The 19,402-nt window shown below is 31.7% G+C and overlaps 1 protein-coding gene and 1 pseudogene across 1 annotated transcript in view; both read right to left on the bottom strand.

Moving 5' to 3' along the window:
* LOC148284505 (uncharacterized) overlaps window positions 1–11,886 on the bottom strand; it is a 28,996-nt gene extending 17,110 nt beyond the window's left edge. Inside the window, exon 1 of the mRNA XM_088238920.1 lies at window positions 11,696–11,886. Coding sequence (XP_088095046.1) covers window positions 11,696–11,706 — 11 coding nt within the window. The 5' untranslated portion in view covers window positions 11,707–11,886. The remainder of the gene's footprint in view (window positions 1–11,695) is intronic.
* A 6,229-nt stretch (window positions 11,887–18,115) lies between these two features.
* On the bottom strand, window positions 18,116–18,767 carry LOC148284504 (acylphosphatase-1 pseudogene; annotated as a pseudogene).
* Between the last annotated feature and the right edge of the window lie 635 nt (window positions 18,768–19,402).

Here is a 19,402-nt window from a genome sequence, read left to right as displayed (position 1 = left end):
GGTTTAATCTGTGACAGTACGCAATCGTAACCGCAAAATAAAATTTTATGATACGAGCTCCAGTCCTAGGTCAGTTGGAATATGGCTAAAATTATATAAATGTGGTGTGCAAATAAGTCGGTTTTTGGTCATATTTAGTTACATATTTCACCGGATTATTTAGTAATTTTTTAGCATTTTGTGTAAACCTACGATAAAAAAAGAATTCTGCATAAACAAATGTTTGATGCATTTACTGAGACTAGAGTTGAGCCTGTAAACTAAAATTCCGATTTTTAAGATCCCATAAAACTTTAAAATTTCTATCATTCAAAATTTATAAAAAATCTCGAATTAAAATTATTTTGTAAGTAGGTGTAAAATTTTTTTGACATGAAAAAGAAGGTCGGGAAAAGGGAATGGCCAAACGTTGGTTAGTTAAAAACCCGTTAAAAGCTTAAAAAAACAATAAACAAACGAAATTAACACGTATTAACAACGCTTCTGCAGTGACAAACATATATATATATATATATATATATATATATGTATGTACGAGTATTAGAATGATGATAATAAATTTAACTTAAAAAAGTGTGTTTTTCAAAAACAAATTATTAATATTTAAAAGAATATTTTTATTTTATTTATTAATAACATTGTACATACATTTATTAGGGACAAAGACACAGTTTATAGCGACACAATCAGGAACGACCCATGCATGTGAACTTCCGAACTTTCCCCGACTCGCAAGAAAATCCGTGTTTAGTCGGGGCACTTGTAACACTAATTTATATATATATATTTTTAGTAATTAAAACATTTTTTGTAGTGCATAACAATGTTAATGGCGTTAATATTTTATGTAAAAAAATGATCGAGATACGTTGCGATTGGTGTAACAATGCAGTGTCCTATGGACCATTAGATGTTGATTAGGGAATTGTGATGACAGTGAGCGCACGATATAAATAAATTATTGAATGCGGTTAGTAGGCTGAATACATAGAATAATTTATTATTACATCATTGTTTTTCCACTGTGACATTTCTTTTCCGTTAGTTTTAGTTTCAGAGCTCCACCCGTGAATATTATGTAACGCATTATGCATAATACGAGCATGTAGGTAATATCAAGTTTGACGAGTTTAATGAGCACAAAATGTATTCCAATTCACCCATCTTTTAAAATCATGAACCCAAAATTACCACTAATTCGGGGCATGAGGATTCCGGACCAAAATCATCACCATACCCCTCTCCGCACTTGGTGGTGCTTAGGGCAGTGTATTTGCACACCAAATGGGGCTTGTCTCGTTGATTTATCACATGAAGATAAAATGATGAGTCATACGCTTCAGGGGTGATATTCCAGACACTTTTATCTCACGTATTTTGTAGGTAAATACGCGAGATAAAAGTGTTTTCTACGGCCGCGAGAGCGGTTCAGAATGGCACTGCAGGTGCCAGTACAAGTATAATGAAATATTGCGACTTTGTCAGGAATCGGACCCAGGACTTAAAGCTTGGTAGACGAAAGTGCCAACCACTACACTAGGAGTATGATTTCCATTGTCAGATGTCCGGTTTTAGACTGTGAAGCCCAGTATTTTATGCCTGTCCGGTTAACTGGACGAAGGAATAACTGGCAGAAAAAGTCCAGCGGTAGGTAAAAACTGTGAATGTAAATTATGAGTTTTCAAAAATATGTTGTGCTAGAGTAGAACACATTTCGAAAGTGCAGGAATTTTTTATTTTATTTGGGAAACCAACAGTTCTACATATATATTTATAGTAAATATATAGTTAGTAAAGAAAATATATTAAATACCTATTATATAAATACATATTCATTATTATAATGTCTACTAAGTTACATAGTGCATTTTTAGAGTAAATTTTAAAAGTGATGTTTGTATACCTAGGTTATTCCATGTGTTGATTTTTGTGAAGTTAAGGAGCAGAAACCTTTTTGATTCGGGTGAGATTGCCCTTATTTAAGTCTTTTTCCATTTTTGTGAAATTCCATGCTTTGTGAACGGTTTCTTAAAGGAGTCATAATTATGAAAATACTAGGTTAAATCAATTGAAACTTCTCATATTTATTTGAAATAATTTATTAAGTCATTTTTGTTGTATAGTTTTTCCAACATTGGCCTTTATGGAGAGTCACATTGCAATGTTCGCACATATGCCTACAGGGTCTCACTTTTTTTTGTAATTTGTATTCCGGAGCCGTGTAAATACGTGATTATAATAACCACGCTTTTGTGTCCCGATCGCGTGTTTTCACGTAGTTTTCCAGCAGCGAAAAAGTACTAATAAAAGACACTAGATGTCAATAAAATGAACTTTTTTGAACAGCTGGTAAACCACATGAAAACACGGGACGGGAAACAACGCGTGGTTATATAATCACGTGTTTACACGGCTCCGGGATACAAAGTGTTAAGAAAAGATTTAAAAGTATCAAGATTGAAAATTTTGGTTTGTTTTAAAATTATTCCATATAATTCATTATTCCAAAACAATTCCAATTACAATGACTTCAACAAAACGTATTTTAGAAAAGGAAAAACTGTTTTAATAGAGTTGTTCAGCGAGGAATTAACCATAAACAATGTTTTTATTAAATTTATGAATTTGCTACCTAGCGCTGCCATTTTTTTGGTACATAAACACATTTGGATTTAGTAGATAAATACGTGTTAAAACATTTTCTACGCGCGTATTTGCGTTCAGAATAGCACCCTGTATGAAATGAAACCTGTACTTTTAACATCGAGTATTTTTTTTTATATAACCTACAATATTGCTTCAAAATCACATGTTTATCAAAGATAACCTAATACAAATGCTCTCAATTACCTACCGATTTATGATGGCGATGGTTTAATCAGCAATCACATAATATAACATGCGAATGAAATAACTGGTTCATTAAACCACATTATACGACGCTAGGCTTGAGATCATGCATAGAATACTCACGTGACGGGCAATTCACCGTATTTGGTTTAATATACGTTCTCTAATAATAAATACTTCGGTTTACACCAGTAAGAGCCGGTTGCACCAAAAAAAGTTGGAAAAAAAAATTTAATGTCAAATAACTGCTGCGTTTTTAATAATTACTTACATTTTAAAATAAAACTTAGCTTTTTGTGGTGGAACTAGCCTTAAATATTAAAAATATTTCATATGGAAGTCTAGGCATTTACAGGGATTATGATCTGTCATTGACTGATTAAGTCGCCACTTTGTTAATCTCTTAGAGTAAAGGATTCAAAATGTAAAACAAAATTTAAAGTCAAAATAACTGTACATATAAATAGTGTAGCGAGAGATTTTTGAAAAGCATATATGTAGATTAATAAACGTATTACTTTATATAATTGGTACACATGTTATTTATATTCTGATGTATTACATTACTTTATATTTGTTCTTTTATGATATATTTTACGATATATTGTTTACACATATATATATACTTTATATTTATGTAATAATGATTATTCAATTCTTACACTTGATTAGCTATGCATTTATAATTATGTAGTTTTAGTTGTTTTTGTTGTTATTGTTTTATTAGTATAGAACTACTAATACTTTAAAACATAAAAAATCTCCATCTTAAAACAGGCTGAGCCATGTTAGATGGAGAATACCCTACCCAGGTGACGGTCCGTATTTATTATCTTAATCACTAGTTTTAAATAGATTCCCTAGTGTTAAATATGTATACTTATTTATGCAATTAATTTATTAAATAAACATATAACTAATAAATAATAACATGCCACTGTTTAGAGTCGCTCTGCCCATACGGAGAATATTATAGTAATACAACGGGCCGTAGGTACTCGGGTCGAGAATTGCAAGTGAACACCGTAACCGTCCGTTTAACGTTTGTTGTTAAACTAAAAACCAAATAAAATATTTTGAACGCTTTTGTTCTATGCAATAGCGCTAAAGGGCTTCCCTAGTGAATTATTACTCTTAGGTCCTGTCTTTTGTAACAACCTCAAAATATTGTAAGTCGTTATGAATTAATCACTAACATAAGTTCAAATATTTTATTTTATTCGGTTAGAAATCAAGGCTGCAGATATCAGAGCCCGTATTACAATAGGAAGTTGAGAGTTATATTCAATTTTATCTACAAAGTAAAATTATGTTTTCTGCATGAAAAATTGAACGTGTGTACATTTTTTTTCTTAACATGTTCGATTATAGGTTACTGACGAAGGTATTTTAAGTTTTCATACAAATAAACACATTTTCGTGCATAAATTTCGATTATACTTTATAGACACTGTTAACTTTCGATTGTAATCAGGGCCCAGCTTACACCAATGAAACATACTAACCATCGAATATGTATATAAATTTGATTTGATTTATTTGAATTTTTTGTACAATTTCATTTGTACATTGACTGGTTTGTTGTCAATGTTAAAATATAATTGTCAATTTCTTCCTACCAATTAATAAAATAAAGGTTACTTTCAACGTGTATTTGAAAAAAAACATAGTAAAATAGAAATAGCAATGCGTATTTATAAACAAACTTATAGACGTGGAATAAAAAATATGTTGTATATACTTTATCTTTTTTTGATGTTTTAAAAAGAACAAATACTTTTTTGCTATGCAAAAACTGTAAGTGCACAAATAAACAATTGAATTGAAAACCACACAGATAAAATCTTCAACAAATAAAGCGATATCCACATATATAAAAATACATTATTCGATATTCAGACGGTATGTATATTCGAAAGCTTTCTCCTTTTGTAAACCAGAAGCGGCGAAAGTATGAGCAGAAGAAAAATATCCAGACTGTTTTGCTATCAATATTTTTTCGATTCACTGGCCACAAATAATGTTAAAAAACTGCATTTCATGTCTTTGCATATAGCAACATTATTTTGCAATAAATAGTTATCGTATCCACTTCACGGTCTATGTACCAGAATATTGTTAAGAATCGTCATGCGTCATTCGCACTGATTCCGGTCGCAATGGCCTGTTTGATTTAATAATATTAATTATTCATTCGTTTATTTAAATACAAAAACACTGTTACATTAGGTTGGACATATTTTATCTCTTTAGGTAAAAATCTGTGCTGAACAAAAATGTTTTAAATAAAAATTTAATATGATATAATACTAAAATTGTATATCAAATACTCTATATAACAATTCAAATTGATAATTATAAAAATATACGCATATCTTAAATATTAAAAAAATATCTATACTTGGTTAGTCATAAATACAAAAAAATAAATTTTTAATGAACTATTAGTAAAAATGTGAAAAATTAAATTAAATTAATTATTAGTAAAATGTGTAATTAATAGAAGAATAATAAATTATAATTGTTAAGCGTGTTAAAAATAATGATTGAACTAACATTTTTCCTTCTATTATTTCAGTTCAGGTTTAAAAATACGAAAATGTTGAAACTGTCATTGGTTGAAAGAATAATTCTCAAATAATGTTGTCATCATTCTGAATATCAAAGTTTTTAACATAATTATAATTATACCTAAAGGCTCTCATGCGCAAATTTTATAAAGTTGTTTGTATGATAAAAAAGTTTAGGGCTTAAATCATGTTTAAATAATTTCATTGAAGCTGCAGATTATTCTCGAGCATAGATACTTACCAATCAATCATAAATTATTAATTTTAAAGACGTCAAAATAACAATAAGATTTCTCTTTTACTGTATGAAGTAGTTGAAGTGTGCACGCTGTTTTATTTTTAATCTAATTTGGTAATTCACATTATAATTTTTTAACAAGATTACGTAGTAGGCGTATATTATGTCTGCATCAATCTAAATTTCATACGTTATTCAGACACGCGTGAAATAATAATACATTGCGGTAGGTAAATTGGCATAGTCATTTAAATAGATGAATCTAAAGTTCTGAATCACGATGAAAGTAAAATTATTTTCATCAACAGCCAATGCACATAGTAGAAACGCGGTTTACATGCTTTCTACTTTACTTTCTTTCAATGTCATGGATTAACCAAAGCTAATTATAAATGTGCACCCACGTATAGATGGATATAGGGGAAATTAGGTGCGAATTATTATGTAGTTTTTCCGGTAAACCTCGTGACGTATGCTCATTTTGTTTTCTGACAGCGAATTTCCTAATACGGACTAGAGATATGCTCAGCATACTATACGAGTATAGAATTGTTCTTAAAATACGTAGGTACCTACACTGAATCGTACATTTTAAATTTACATAGGAATACCTGCGATAGAATCTGGAGCAAAACGTTGTATAATTTCAAATAATTTTACTTGAATCAATATTATGTTTTTTTTCCTAGCTACGTATGCATTTCGTATTTTCTAGTGTCTGTAAAAATATAATAAACAGAAATGGAGACTTTTTAGAATACACAAGTAACTTTTATTCCAGCCTGTCCGTTGAACCGTCACGACTAAACAGAGTGTGAACGGTGTGACCGCAAAAATGATCACTTTCACATTAATTTATATAGGAAAACTTTTTTCCGATTTGAGATATCCATTCGATATTAATGTTCATATCGGAACGAATTCCAAATGTATGCGATCAGAATGAAAGTCTAATTATAAATGCATTGAAATGTTCTTGTTATACATAATCATTTACGCGCAACATCGTAAATATAACATAAACGAATTATACGACTTAACCGACGAAGAGGACAAGAGTAATCAATGGTAATTTTAATATCTCGGAGCGCTTTCTCCATATCAACGAAAATAGCGAAAATTTCTTTTCTTTTTAAGCGATGAATTTACAGTTGATTTCTCGACTCGGCAATTGAACGCAATTGTTAATTAAGCTCAATGCTAAACTTTATTCATCTTAAGAGATAAAACGAGTTATCTTGACAAAATAACATGAATAACTAAATTTGCATGAACCAAATTCAGAACTTATATCTTCATGTAATATCAAACTGGGGATACACTTCAAATTTCACATTTAGAAATAAAAGTTCGATTCAAGCTAGAAAATTTATCCTAAGTACTTTATATTAAAATACGTATTTAAAAAAAACATATTAATACGTAATAAATACAAAATACCTATATTCTTAGCGAGCGCAATCGTATTTAATTACGGCGAATAGCTTTCATTGGGTTTTCGCGAGCAAGATCAAATAGGTACCTACCAACTTATTTGCAATGCAATATTATGCAAATGTATGAATTTAAACGCTGTATTTGCTATTATTCCTTTGGGTCTAATTTTCAATTCACTGAATGATAATTCATTCACGCGTTGCGAATACTAAGGATGTATCGATCATGCGTTGAAATATTGTATTAAGTCGGTTAATCAGACATGGTAAGTAAAGTAATAAAATTAATTTGAATGAAAGGTGCCCTAGAATGTTACGTTATTGGTTATTTACACGGTACAAAAGGCCTGCGTGCCGCGTGCGTGTAACTTGTAATGTGCACAGCATTATTACTATTACTTCTTATTATTGCCTACCTTCCAAGTATTATTCAATAACTGCATTCGGGAAATATTTTAAACCGACTTTTTTGTTACGCAATAATCGGTTGAACTCTTTAAAAATGGATTTGTTCCGTACCCACTTGCCATATGGGGAAAATTGTGTGTTTCTGTTTGATCTAAACACAAATGTATAAAAAACATTTACGTTTTTCTACTTGGGTAACCTAAAATGAAAAATCCGTGAATTAAAATTCCTAAAAAACGTAACAGAGAAACGCAAAAAAATTATAATCAATTAAACCCGTTAAAAGTAATTATTTATTTCTATCGGTTACCTCTATGTTTTTTTAAAGTTTTTTTCTAAAAGCTACAGGCAACTACCTAAATGATGCTGACTTTGGCCATGACAAATACAAAAACACCTTCACAACAACAAGCATTTTATTAGCAATATTTTGGGTATGTCCAAACCTGTAGACAAATTCAGGATTTTGCCTTTTCGGGATTGATATTAATTTGATATTTTTTCAACAGAGATAACACTGTTGATAAAATGGACGTCTAGGCATTTACGGTGTTTGTGATCTGCCATCATCAGGGTTAATTGAAGTTTAAATAAAAACTCTCACCGTTGCGTTTTCCAGCTTGGAAACCAACCCAATATAAAGATTTTTGGTCTACAAAAAACTTACTCCTTTCAAACAATGTTTATACTTTCATTTTCTATAGTGAGCATGCATATGTAATATTTAAACCAAGCATATAATAAATTTTAGGTGAGGAAAGAGAATGATGATGATGATGCTGATATAAAATAGAAAATCATGACAAACAGGAATATGGAAGTCAAATACCTATAGGCAGAATGGTAAATGTCACACGGTGTACTAAAGTAATAACTTAATTATGCCGATGACAGATCATAAGCTCTGTAAACGTTTCTTGAAGTCTACTTTCAAATTCTCGAGAGCTTCATCTCTGTTGAAAAAATATCTTAGTATTTTGTTGTTTGTTAATTTTTAAAACGCGGTATAGAATCATTTATAAAATATTTTTCATTAAATAAAAGAGTCATTGATTTATTTTATAGAAATCATAAATTTCGTCAATAAATTATAATTAAAACAATTATGTTCCCCCCGCCCCTCCCTCCTCATTAACAATTTATAGATAGTGTTTTAATATAATACAATGGTAGATATCTAAAACCTACAATATATTTACAAGTAATTCAAACTTAACTTTTGAACTAAATGAAGTAATTTCAACCTTTAAAGAACTTTCAACTTCAGTTTAATAAAAAAATGCAGAGTTTATCGTTATATTATGTATATAAGCTATTTTATACATTAATAAAACACCGAAGTCCACTTTCATCCTAAAATGACTTTTCAAGGTAAAATAAAAATCTGAAGTCCACTTTGTTTTAATATAAAAAACATCAGTAGTCCAAGATATGCTATTTTTACATGCACAGTTATTGTCAAATTGATAATTATTTTATAATAACTTTGGTGTTTTATTAACGTACCTAAGTATAAAATAGCTTGTTGCGATAATTTCTGCATTTTTAACATCAAAACGGCAAAAAGTGAACTCCCGTGCTTTATAAGGAACATATATTTTAACTCGAGTAAATGACATAGATTATTCGTTACATTTTATCAGTCTGGATTTAATTTAATCGAGTTCCCGAATTCAACAAAAAAGTAACGGATAAATCGATTATAAAGTTAACAGTCACGTGCCGACTCATTTATTAGAGATAAGTCTTTAATAAAAAATAGTGTGATTCAGATTTGTAAACGATAAGTAATTATCATTGTCCATGAGTCATGGACAATGATCGTCACAAAAAACTAGCAAAAGTGATTGCATAATAAATGACAGTTTATTATTATGTAAATAAATTATTTAGCTTAAAATCTTATGGGACGACCCAGTTATATTGTTTGAATAATTCATTCTACACTTTGTTTTCTTGATTGGCAAGGGCAAACATTTCAAAATGATTTAAAATGGTACATCCCTTTGTCTTGAGATAATTAAAAAGAACAACTTCTATGATCTTCGCGAAGAATTTTAAAGAGCGTTATTTTATCATTGTTATTTATTACTTATATATGTAGGTAAGCAAACGTACATGTACTTATCAAGGAAACTATTTGTTTTTGGAAGAAGTTATTAATCAACAATAAGATGCCGTAATAAAGAGAACAAAATCTATGCGCTCCAATACGATGTTGTTATTGCCAATATGAAATCAACCAAAACTTTATAGTCTAGTCCAGTGGTCGACAAACTCATTAGTCAAAAGAGCCAAAGATCAGCATTACGACGATTAAGATTTTTTTTTGAGAGCCAAATTTTCGTTTAACCGTGTTCTTTTCAAAGCCAACGAAACTTATTATGCAGTGAAAATCTCTGTATTTACTCTCTGTTATTGAGTACACATTTTTGAAATTAGCGATGTAAAGGAGATTTAACGACAATTGTGTTGACAATCTTGATCCACAAATCCATAACATTTGAAATTTTGCCTCTTGATGAATGATGCATTTGTAAAAAAGCATCATAATTTTTCTTCGAAAATAGAAAAAAAACCGTTCTCACTTCGGTCATAATTTTAGCTCCGTATGTTGAAATTAAAATAATTTTATCAAGTTTAATATAATGCTTCTCCATGCTTTCGATTACATTTGCAATATCCTCAATAATTCAAAAGGCAATAGTCCTAGAAGTTCTTCTGTAGAACATGTAGACTAAATAATTTGAACAAAAAGTGTAATTTGCTCTGAGCCGCACTCGAGTGGCTAAAGAGTCGCATGCGGCTCGAGAGCCGCGGTTTGCCAACCACTGGTCTAGTCGTTTCTGCGAATAAGATTAGAAAATATTTTGAAAGAGATTATGAAAATAATGTTTTTATCTTAGAACAAGCGATCTTAATTTATTGAAATTTAAAAGCTATAAATAAACCTCAATGCATTTTTATTCAAACTTTCAAAATTTCAAGCAATACTATAGGAGGCTTTTTACGTATTACGTCATGTTTGATTAATAAATACGTAATTTTAAAATATAACAAAATCATTACTAGTAAAAAAAAAATATTGTGATTGGTAAAAAAAACCATCTAAAAAAGTGAAAGAAAAAAATATATCTATGAAGCCATTGTGTATCAAATTTAGGTAGGATGTAGATTTCGTATTTCGATAGTGGGGAAGTGAGAAATTGATTCGTTAATACTTAACGATGGAGTCATTATTTTACTCTCTAACTGAACTACGATCAGAATCATAATATTATGCGGTGCAATAAGATCCAAAAGTATGCATCACGGAACTCCGTGAACATATTACTAAAAAAATGGAGTCTTACGATTCCCGTTTGAAACTTACTGTGTATTACGTCATGTTTGATTAATAAATACGTAATTTTAAAATATAACAAAATCATTACTAGTAAAAAAAAAATATTGTGATTGGTAAAAAAAACCATCTAAAAAAGTGAAAGAAAAAAATATATCTATGAAGCCATTGTGTATCAAATTTAGGTAGGATGTAGATTTCGTATTTCGATAGTGGGGAAGTGAGAAATTGATTCGTTAATACTTAACGATGGAGTCATTATTTTACTCTCTAACTGAACTACGATCAGAATCATAATATTATGCGGTGCAATAAGATCCAAAAGTATGCATCACGGAACTCCGTGAACATATTACTAAAAAAATGGAGTCTTACGATTCCCGTTTGAAACTTACTGTGTATACAAAACAAAGTGTTGTTTTTACAACGTTTGCATTTGTTTTTTTTTATTTATTAAATAAAAAAGATTTTTAAAACACTTGACTTCCTTATTTAAACCAGAATGAAAATTAAAACGTAATAAGAATAGTTTGAATACAATATATGTGTATCATTAAACTATAATTAAGAGATGTTCAAAATAATGATCCAATAAATGTTAACATGTAATATTCAACGCATTTCATGCTTCATTTAGGAATATAAGTAACATGTATAACAGCAGTTTTTGTACATAGAAGATTGATTGCTTTATGACTAAACTAAACAATCAACATTGCAAATTAAAAGGCATTAATTCCTACAACAGCACACACATAATGCATAATACATATTAATTTATTTTAGTGCCGTATGACTTTCTCCGTCGTCGTCCAAACGAGTTGCAAAAAATAACAAAACATCGACCCACCTGTTCTTCATTGCTGCGGCCTTTAGTAAGCTGTGAAGTGGAGTTCGGTGCCTGGCGAGGTGTGGACAAAGGTGCTTTCCCGCGACGACTGAATCAGAAATTGCTTTCTCTGGTTTTATAAACGAGAAGTAAATGGAATCGCCATCCCCGGTACAGGTTGAGCTTGCCGGTGGAAGAACTACCTATTGACTACCTATTATCATTTCTGATTTTGTTACCTCTGTTTAGCGATCCATTTAAAACAGCGCAGCGGCGGGACGTTCACGCAAGCCGAAGCCGGGAAAACCTCTCGACCGACATCTTTAAACACTTTATTTAATACCCCAATATGTCACCCGGTATATTTCAATAATTTGCGAAGAGCAATTCGTACAACAATATAGTAATCAATTCTTTAAGATATTATTCTTTGTAGTTTCTTAAACAGTATGAGTTTGCAGAAATTATTAATGGTTTCATTCTGTTTTTATGTCTTATAAAGATTTTTAAAAAACATTTTCCAAGGGTAATTTTTGTAAGTCTCAACGTTAAAATTTTACCCGCTGCAGTATAACCAAAAAAATGTACATACATATATTTTTTCAGAAAACTTCTTCATCATCATCGTTCCCTTCCCGCACCTAATGGTGCATAGGGCACTGCATTGGTACACCAATCGCAGCGTATCTTGATCATTTTTGTTACATGAAGGTAAGATGATCAGGCTTACGCTTCAGGTACCAGTCCAGGGACTAGGAAATATTCAAGTGTAAAAACACCCATTCAAATAAATATTTCACATCAACCCCTGTCGGGAATCGAACCCGAAACCTCTTGCATGGCAGGCTAACGCGCTGACCATTACACCACGATGCCGACAAACTGTTTTGAAATTATATTTTGAATGTTTTTCAGTAAAATCTATGGACGTCATATAAAAAGACTTTCCATTGTTAAAAATTGTTAAAAGAATTGCATTTACATAATGTAATAAACATAAAAATAATTACTCATACACGAGGTTTTACCACGGATTTTTTTTAATTTACGCGAAGCGTCTACTGAAACTGAGATTATTTTAGGAAGGCAATATCAGACTACCTTCATTGATAACTATTTAACGTTATTCGAATAGTATGCTGCTGTCTGTATTCCAGCATCAGCGCCTTACTATGCCTTACCTTATAATATAAATAAATAAAATGTGACCACAACACTTTTCGCTTAAATAATCAGTAATGTTTTTTCTCAAATATAAATTTTGAAGTACAGCTACGAGTACCTAATTATTTTGATATCATCGTTTTTGTATATTTTATTTACAGGTACAAAGATGGCAGAAATTTAAGCCCGTGTTTTTATTAGAATTTAAACAATATTTGAGATCAACGATGTTTTGAGCATGTCCATTTTTTTGCAAACAGGCTGGATATCCTCCCTAGGGGGTTAATTAGATCTAAATTTAGTTCAACAGAGAGGGAAAAATTAAGACCTGTCATTGGCTGGTTTACACACTGTGTAACATTCACCATTCTGCCTTTGTTGAAACATCTATATTTCCTCACCTCTTCCATCTGTTGACATTTGTGAAGTAAAAGAGCTGAAACCTTTTATCATGCGGGTGAGATTCATTTGACTGAACCAATTTACCTACTAGGCAACGCATGAAAACAAGTTTTCAATTTTTATACTTCTTATACCAGTTAGGTTACAATGTTTCGAGTATGTCCAAATTTTTACAGACAGGCTGGATTTTCTCCCTTCAAAAGGAGTTACCTTGAAAACAAAATTCTTGCACCAATGAATTAAAAAATAAAGAAATGTCGATGATTGACAATTTTTTTGAAAATAAATGTTAATGAATTTCTGTTTTTTTTGTTACTTTTTATCATAGATTTATTTCGCCCGTGTATGTGGTTTAAGAATACAGTTCTGTGTGTGAAATAGAACCAGAACCCTGTACGAGCGTTTTCGAATCGATAGCTACTCTCAGGTAAAATACTGCGAAAGAAAATCGAGTGGAGACAAGTCCGCCTCGTAATGTAGAGGCTGGCGCATTCGCCAACCACGCTTAAAGCCCTAAGTGCGGTTCCTGGCAGGGTCGACGGGAAATATTTGTTTTAAAGGCGGTTTAACACTGCAATATTTCACTGTCCTTGGACTGGCACTCGAAGCGTAAGACTGGTCACCTTACCTTTATGTAACAGATGATAGAAATACACTGCATTTTTGGTGTACACCAAGCAATACAGTGCCCTATGAACCACCGGGTGCAGAAAGAGAAATGATGATGATGATCATTTGTCACAATGACTAATACGAACATATTTTATGATTAGGTATGTGTATTAATGTGCCGACATATTCATGTACAAAATTAGTACAATGAAACTTCAATTATCCGAATTATTGAGCGCTACGTTATCACATGAAAACTTACTTAAACACGTCCTGAAAATTAATTACTTTTTTATTTGTTATTATAACATCTACTTTATCCTGATACTTGGCAATCTGGATGAATGGAGTTCGGATAAACGGAGTTCTACAGTATTGATGTTTGCACAGGACCGAGTTAATTATTCATTCAATCAACGAATTTTCTTGTAGGTACTCAATTTTATGAATTAATTTTATGTAGCATAAATCATTATTTATATTGCATTAATGAATTAAAATGTATTACAGCTTATAGTTGAATATGATTTTAAGGCAGCTAACCATACGAGTGTCATACGTATTATCTGCCGTAAAACGTAAAATGAATACATAATGTTTACAAAAAAGTTCGCATGCACTTGCTCAGCGTCAAAGATTTCCAATGAATATTTTTTCCTTTAAGAAGCAAAATACATAAAAATAGAGATTGATAAAATATTGTCTTTTAGTCGCGACCTTGACAATAAACAAACAAACACAATACAGAAATAAGCGAAATCGTTAGATGGGTGAGTTTAAAAGGTAGATAGTCAAAACTAAAAACAGTCGATATTATATATGTCAATGGAAAACATCAATTTATATATTTTTAACATAAATATTTTAGGAAACACAAGTGTACATTTGACATTATTTCAGTAAGAAGTTTATTCTATTTTATTTCATTTTTATTGCGATCCTTTTTTAAACTTAAGTAATGGGCAAGATAATATTCTATGATATCTTATTTGAATTAGCATTATTAGATCTGATAGCGTTGAACTATGATTATGTAGCATGGCAAAAACACTCAAAGGTCAGATGCATTATTAATTATCTCTCATCTTCCACATCCCCTCTTAAGTAAAGTATGTGGCCACCACCAGACGTCTCCAGGAGACCCTATCTCCAGCCAACACTCTGGCCTTCTCTCATGTCAATCCCGCGTCCCAAGGTTCAGCCAAATCAAGACGAAAAATCGTCGTCGACGGTCCCGCAGGACGGTGGGAGCCTGCAGGTGTGAAGAAGAGGCAACTCGAGTGAAGGCTCTCCGGAGGCATCTGCAGCACATGCGAAGCCAGGTCCACCGCCGTACCCTCAAGACGCTCGTAATAGGAGGCCGCTGCGTCCATTCTCGAACTTCAATGTTGGTAATGAAATTAAACCACTTTATACCTTATTAGATATTATCCTCAGGCGCTTGCTGTCAAAACTCAAAAGATTCGTTATTTGAGTTTTAATAACGTGCCAGGATTCGGATCGTATAGAAGTACTGGCATTATACAAAATTTAAATAATCAGCATTTCGTTTTGACCAAGTAAAGACTAAAGTTTCAGACAGCACGCATAGCGTTAAAAGCTCCTCCAGCGATGTTTTGGCGTGTTGCGAGCTCTTTGTGCAGGCCACCATCCTCCCAATTCTCCTCCCCAGTTACCTATGTGAACTCCCAAGTATTTAAAGCTGTCAACTTTCCTTCCATTACTCCTCTGACCATTACTATAAATAGTGTAATCAGGCTCAGAATCGGATTTGTTGCACATAATCGGGGTCTTTTTAATATTAATATTAAGACCCAGACGAGCCGAGTTTTCCTTCAGTCTGTTTTTTCAAGAAGAACCGCATCGTCTGCGTATGTACTCTTCAGTCGCACGAATTCACTTCTTTGCTTTGGTGAGGTGGTATTAATTTATATAAGATAAAATCCATCAATATAAACATTGAGAATGGTATGAGGAAGCAGTCTTGCCTCAATCCAGAGGAAACTCGAATCAATCAGTCAAAGAGCTGCCGATTCACAAACGACAATATTATTGTTATCTACGTGTAGTGCCTTTTTTGTTTTTCTTTTCCCCATTAAAGCAATACCGATGGGCTATATACAAGTATTTGTGTTTAGATTTATCTTAAAAAATACTTTAATGTTTTTTTTAAAAAAAACTCTATTGTCATATAAAAAATAGTAAAAAACATGATACTGTTTGAAAAAGGTGTGGCGGCGTTCAAATAAGTGTTAAGTAGAGTTTACATGTGGACAATACAATATTGTTCTGTCCCAGGATACGACCTATTGTCCACGTGTAAACAGCAATTCGTAGAACAGGACATTGTTTAGAGATATTGTCACGGAGATAGACGGGCAGTCTATGTCCGCAAGACAATGATTACCCCTTACCATCGGCCGCATTGTCCTCGTGTAAACGCGCACAGACAGGACCGTAGGACAATAGCGACTTGTTCGACGCATGCATGCCATTCCCGTAATTTTTTTCTGCCGAAAATATCAGCAGATTTTTTTAATTATTATTAAATTCGTCTTTTAATAATATGTTTCGCGAACTCGTTCTTAACAAACGTTGTCTTGTATTCACTTTTGCAGCGCTCACGTGTGAACTACAGCCGAATTTTCGTATTGTCCCAGCGTCCTGTCCTGCGTGGTCGAGGCTGTTCACAGGGCTGGAACAAGACAATATTGTCCTATCTATTATATTTCCCTCGTGTAAACTATAGGTTTGCCATACAGCCATCAAACGGGTAAATCGTAAAGCTAGAATTATGTAAATTTTTTAGCATATGAGAGTTTTTTTATAATTTGTTATGTATACCTACTTAACTAAAAATTTATTTTTTTAATTACGAGTTTATTTTATTTTCTTTTCAAATACTATATAAGACCATAGAACTGAGAATAGTCTAGAATCGCATACGCACATCAAACAGAAGGCGACTAAACTACTCTTAAAAGAGTAGTTTTACGTTTTGACCCATTAGTTTGTTTGTAGACGTCGCTCAGTACGCAACTCCCGATTTGAATTCAACCATGCCGTGTAGTGTCGTTTTAAAGTGTAGAAATGCTGCTGGGATCAACAAGAAACAGGATAGGATCACATTTCATGTGTAAGTAACAAATGCATGTGTTAGTAGCAAAGGCATTACTCAAAAATTTTATTATGTTTCCACTTGCCAAAGAAAACGGACATTTTGGTAGTGCTGCCAGGGTAGTAAATTTTTTACGCTACTTTTTATTATTAAGAACATTGGTTTTTATTAATTTAGTGGAATTTTAGCTTCCCTGCTGATGAATAAAGGAAAACGGAGTGGATAAAAATAATACAAAGAGGGCGGCGAGATGAGTTTTGGAAACCAACGAAGCGAAGCATAATTGGCTCAATGCATTTTGAGGAGAAATGTTTTCATGACACATAAGGTCATTTATCTAAATGTAAAACTCAATTAAGAATGAGGAAATTGGTAAAAGTTTTACTGGACTCTTCATTCGAAAAAAAATCGTTGATGTCTTTCTTTCGAAAATAGTTAAAATGGCTTTCTTTTGGACTTTGAAAAAAACTTTAAATAAACTATCAATTTCTTTCTCTTTTATACAACATTTTTTGAAACCCGGCCACTCGGTATCAATCTGAGAATTTAGTTTAGCTTTTTAATCATGGACTAGCTTTTTGCTCATCTAATGAGAAAACTAACAAAAATTAGACCTCTCGGATTAAAAAACGCCATGGTGGACATTGACCAAAATTATCTATTAAACATCAAATATTATTTTTTAAATATCTGTTTTAAGTCAAATAAAATTTGTTTTATTTTTTTAAGTTCATTAATTCAATTGCCCTTATTAAATGACCCTTTACTTATCTACTCCTGTTGTGTCAATCAATGTTTCCACGTATACAACTTATTGTAAAATCTTAATTTTAGAGAAATGAACAAATTGCTTTTTTTTAAATATAATTATCTTACATTTATGTTATAGTTATATTTTTTGCAATCTGGCAATATTACTGGGCGACTTCAAGTATGCGCGCGGCGAAAGTGGGGGGATTTTTGGACACAGTCCGATGTATTCAAATATGATTCTACGCTCCTTCTGGACTATTCTTAATTCTATGTATTAGACCTAAACCAAATGATAGCGAATTCACACTGTTAAGTTATAGTGATTCAAGTAGTAGGTAAATATTTATTTTGAATCTATCAATGGAAAATCGGATTCGGTATTTGAGAAAACATTATTCAACATAGGTTTTTATTTAAAAATTTAAATATCACACACAAAAAATGAGATATTTAATAGAAAATCAACGATTTAACTAATTATTATTGTTTTTGAAATAACATGGGTTTTGAGTTTTGACAAAAAAAAAACGATAATATAATCATTACATTTGAATTTGAAAATTTATGAAATTTGTAAATAATTTTGGGATGTCATAAATGATAATGTGGATATAATTATTGTAATAAGAATCATGTGCGACTTAGCTTTTGATGTGGAAGTTATTGTAAGTAAAGATTGGTATTGGATGTTGATTTTTGAAGACGGCCTTATCGATTCTGCAATGTGGACTTCCTGTGCTTTGTAACCATTTTTTCATGAGTCCTAGCGCTCTACTTCCACCCTGCAGCCTCCCCCTGACAGTCCCAGATGAGGTATTCTTGACCCAGCCCTTCAATCCGAGTTCGGTGGCCTTACGGATAGTGTGTTTTCTAAAGAATACTCCTTGTACTTTGCCAAAAACTTCAAATTCAACGCTCAGAAGTCCGTCCATGTCGCGCTTTTACTGAAAGAAGAATTTGTATCCGATGTAGTCCGATGCTGTTAGAAATTCACAAAAATAATATAAAAGTAATATTCGACCACCATTTTCCTATATTGTCCAACTATTTTGAAATTGGAAAATGAGTATTTTTAGTCTCCTAGAAATTAAATAACGTTGTAAATAGGTACCTTGTTAGAATAATAATAATTAAACAGTTTTTATTATTAATTACAATGTATGTATTTATATTTTTTACATTTACTTTGTTCCAACTGCATGGGACCTTTAACCGCATTAATCAAAGAATGTTAGATCGATAAAAGGATAAAGGATGTGTTAGGATTTGGGATGTTTTTGTTTTGTGCTAGGGATACCAATTATAAAAAAAATTATTCAAAACACTAAAATAGGTCAACGAAAACTGTATACGTAGGTACAAATTACTACAAATAGTTGATATATTTTCAATTTACCTGTAGGTGCGACTATCAATAAATGATTTTTTACATGAAAAACAACCTCAAATACAAAATGTGTACGGAAAATTATTTTTCCTACAGTTTGTATTGGTCGCATTATTCCTATTTTCTTGTTATCAGATATGAATGACAGTATAAAAGCGAAAATTTTTAAAAGAGCAATAAATATAAACATAATAAAATTAAAACTTAGTTGTGGTCCCGTGGTAATATTGTGGACTCACGGACCAAAGGTCCAAGGTTCAAATCCCACTCTACCATATTTCGATTTCTATTT

This window comes from Micrasema longulum, unplaced genomic scaffold (genome assembly GCF_059751315.1).
Source record: "Micrasema longulum isolate JH-2025_06_02 unplaced genomic scaffold, ASM5975131v1 h1tg000113l, whole genome shotgun sequence".
NCBI lineage: Eukaryota > Metazoa > Arthropoda > Insecta > Trichoptera > Brachycentridae > Micrasema > Micrasema longulum.
The sequence above is the reverse complement of the archived record's forward strand: the minus strand, read 5'-3'. Positions and strand labels throughout refer to the sequence as shown.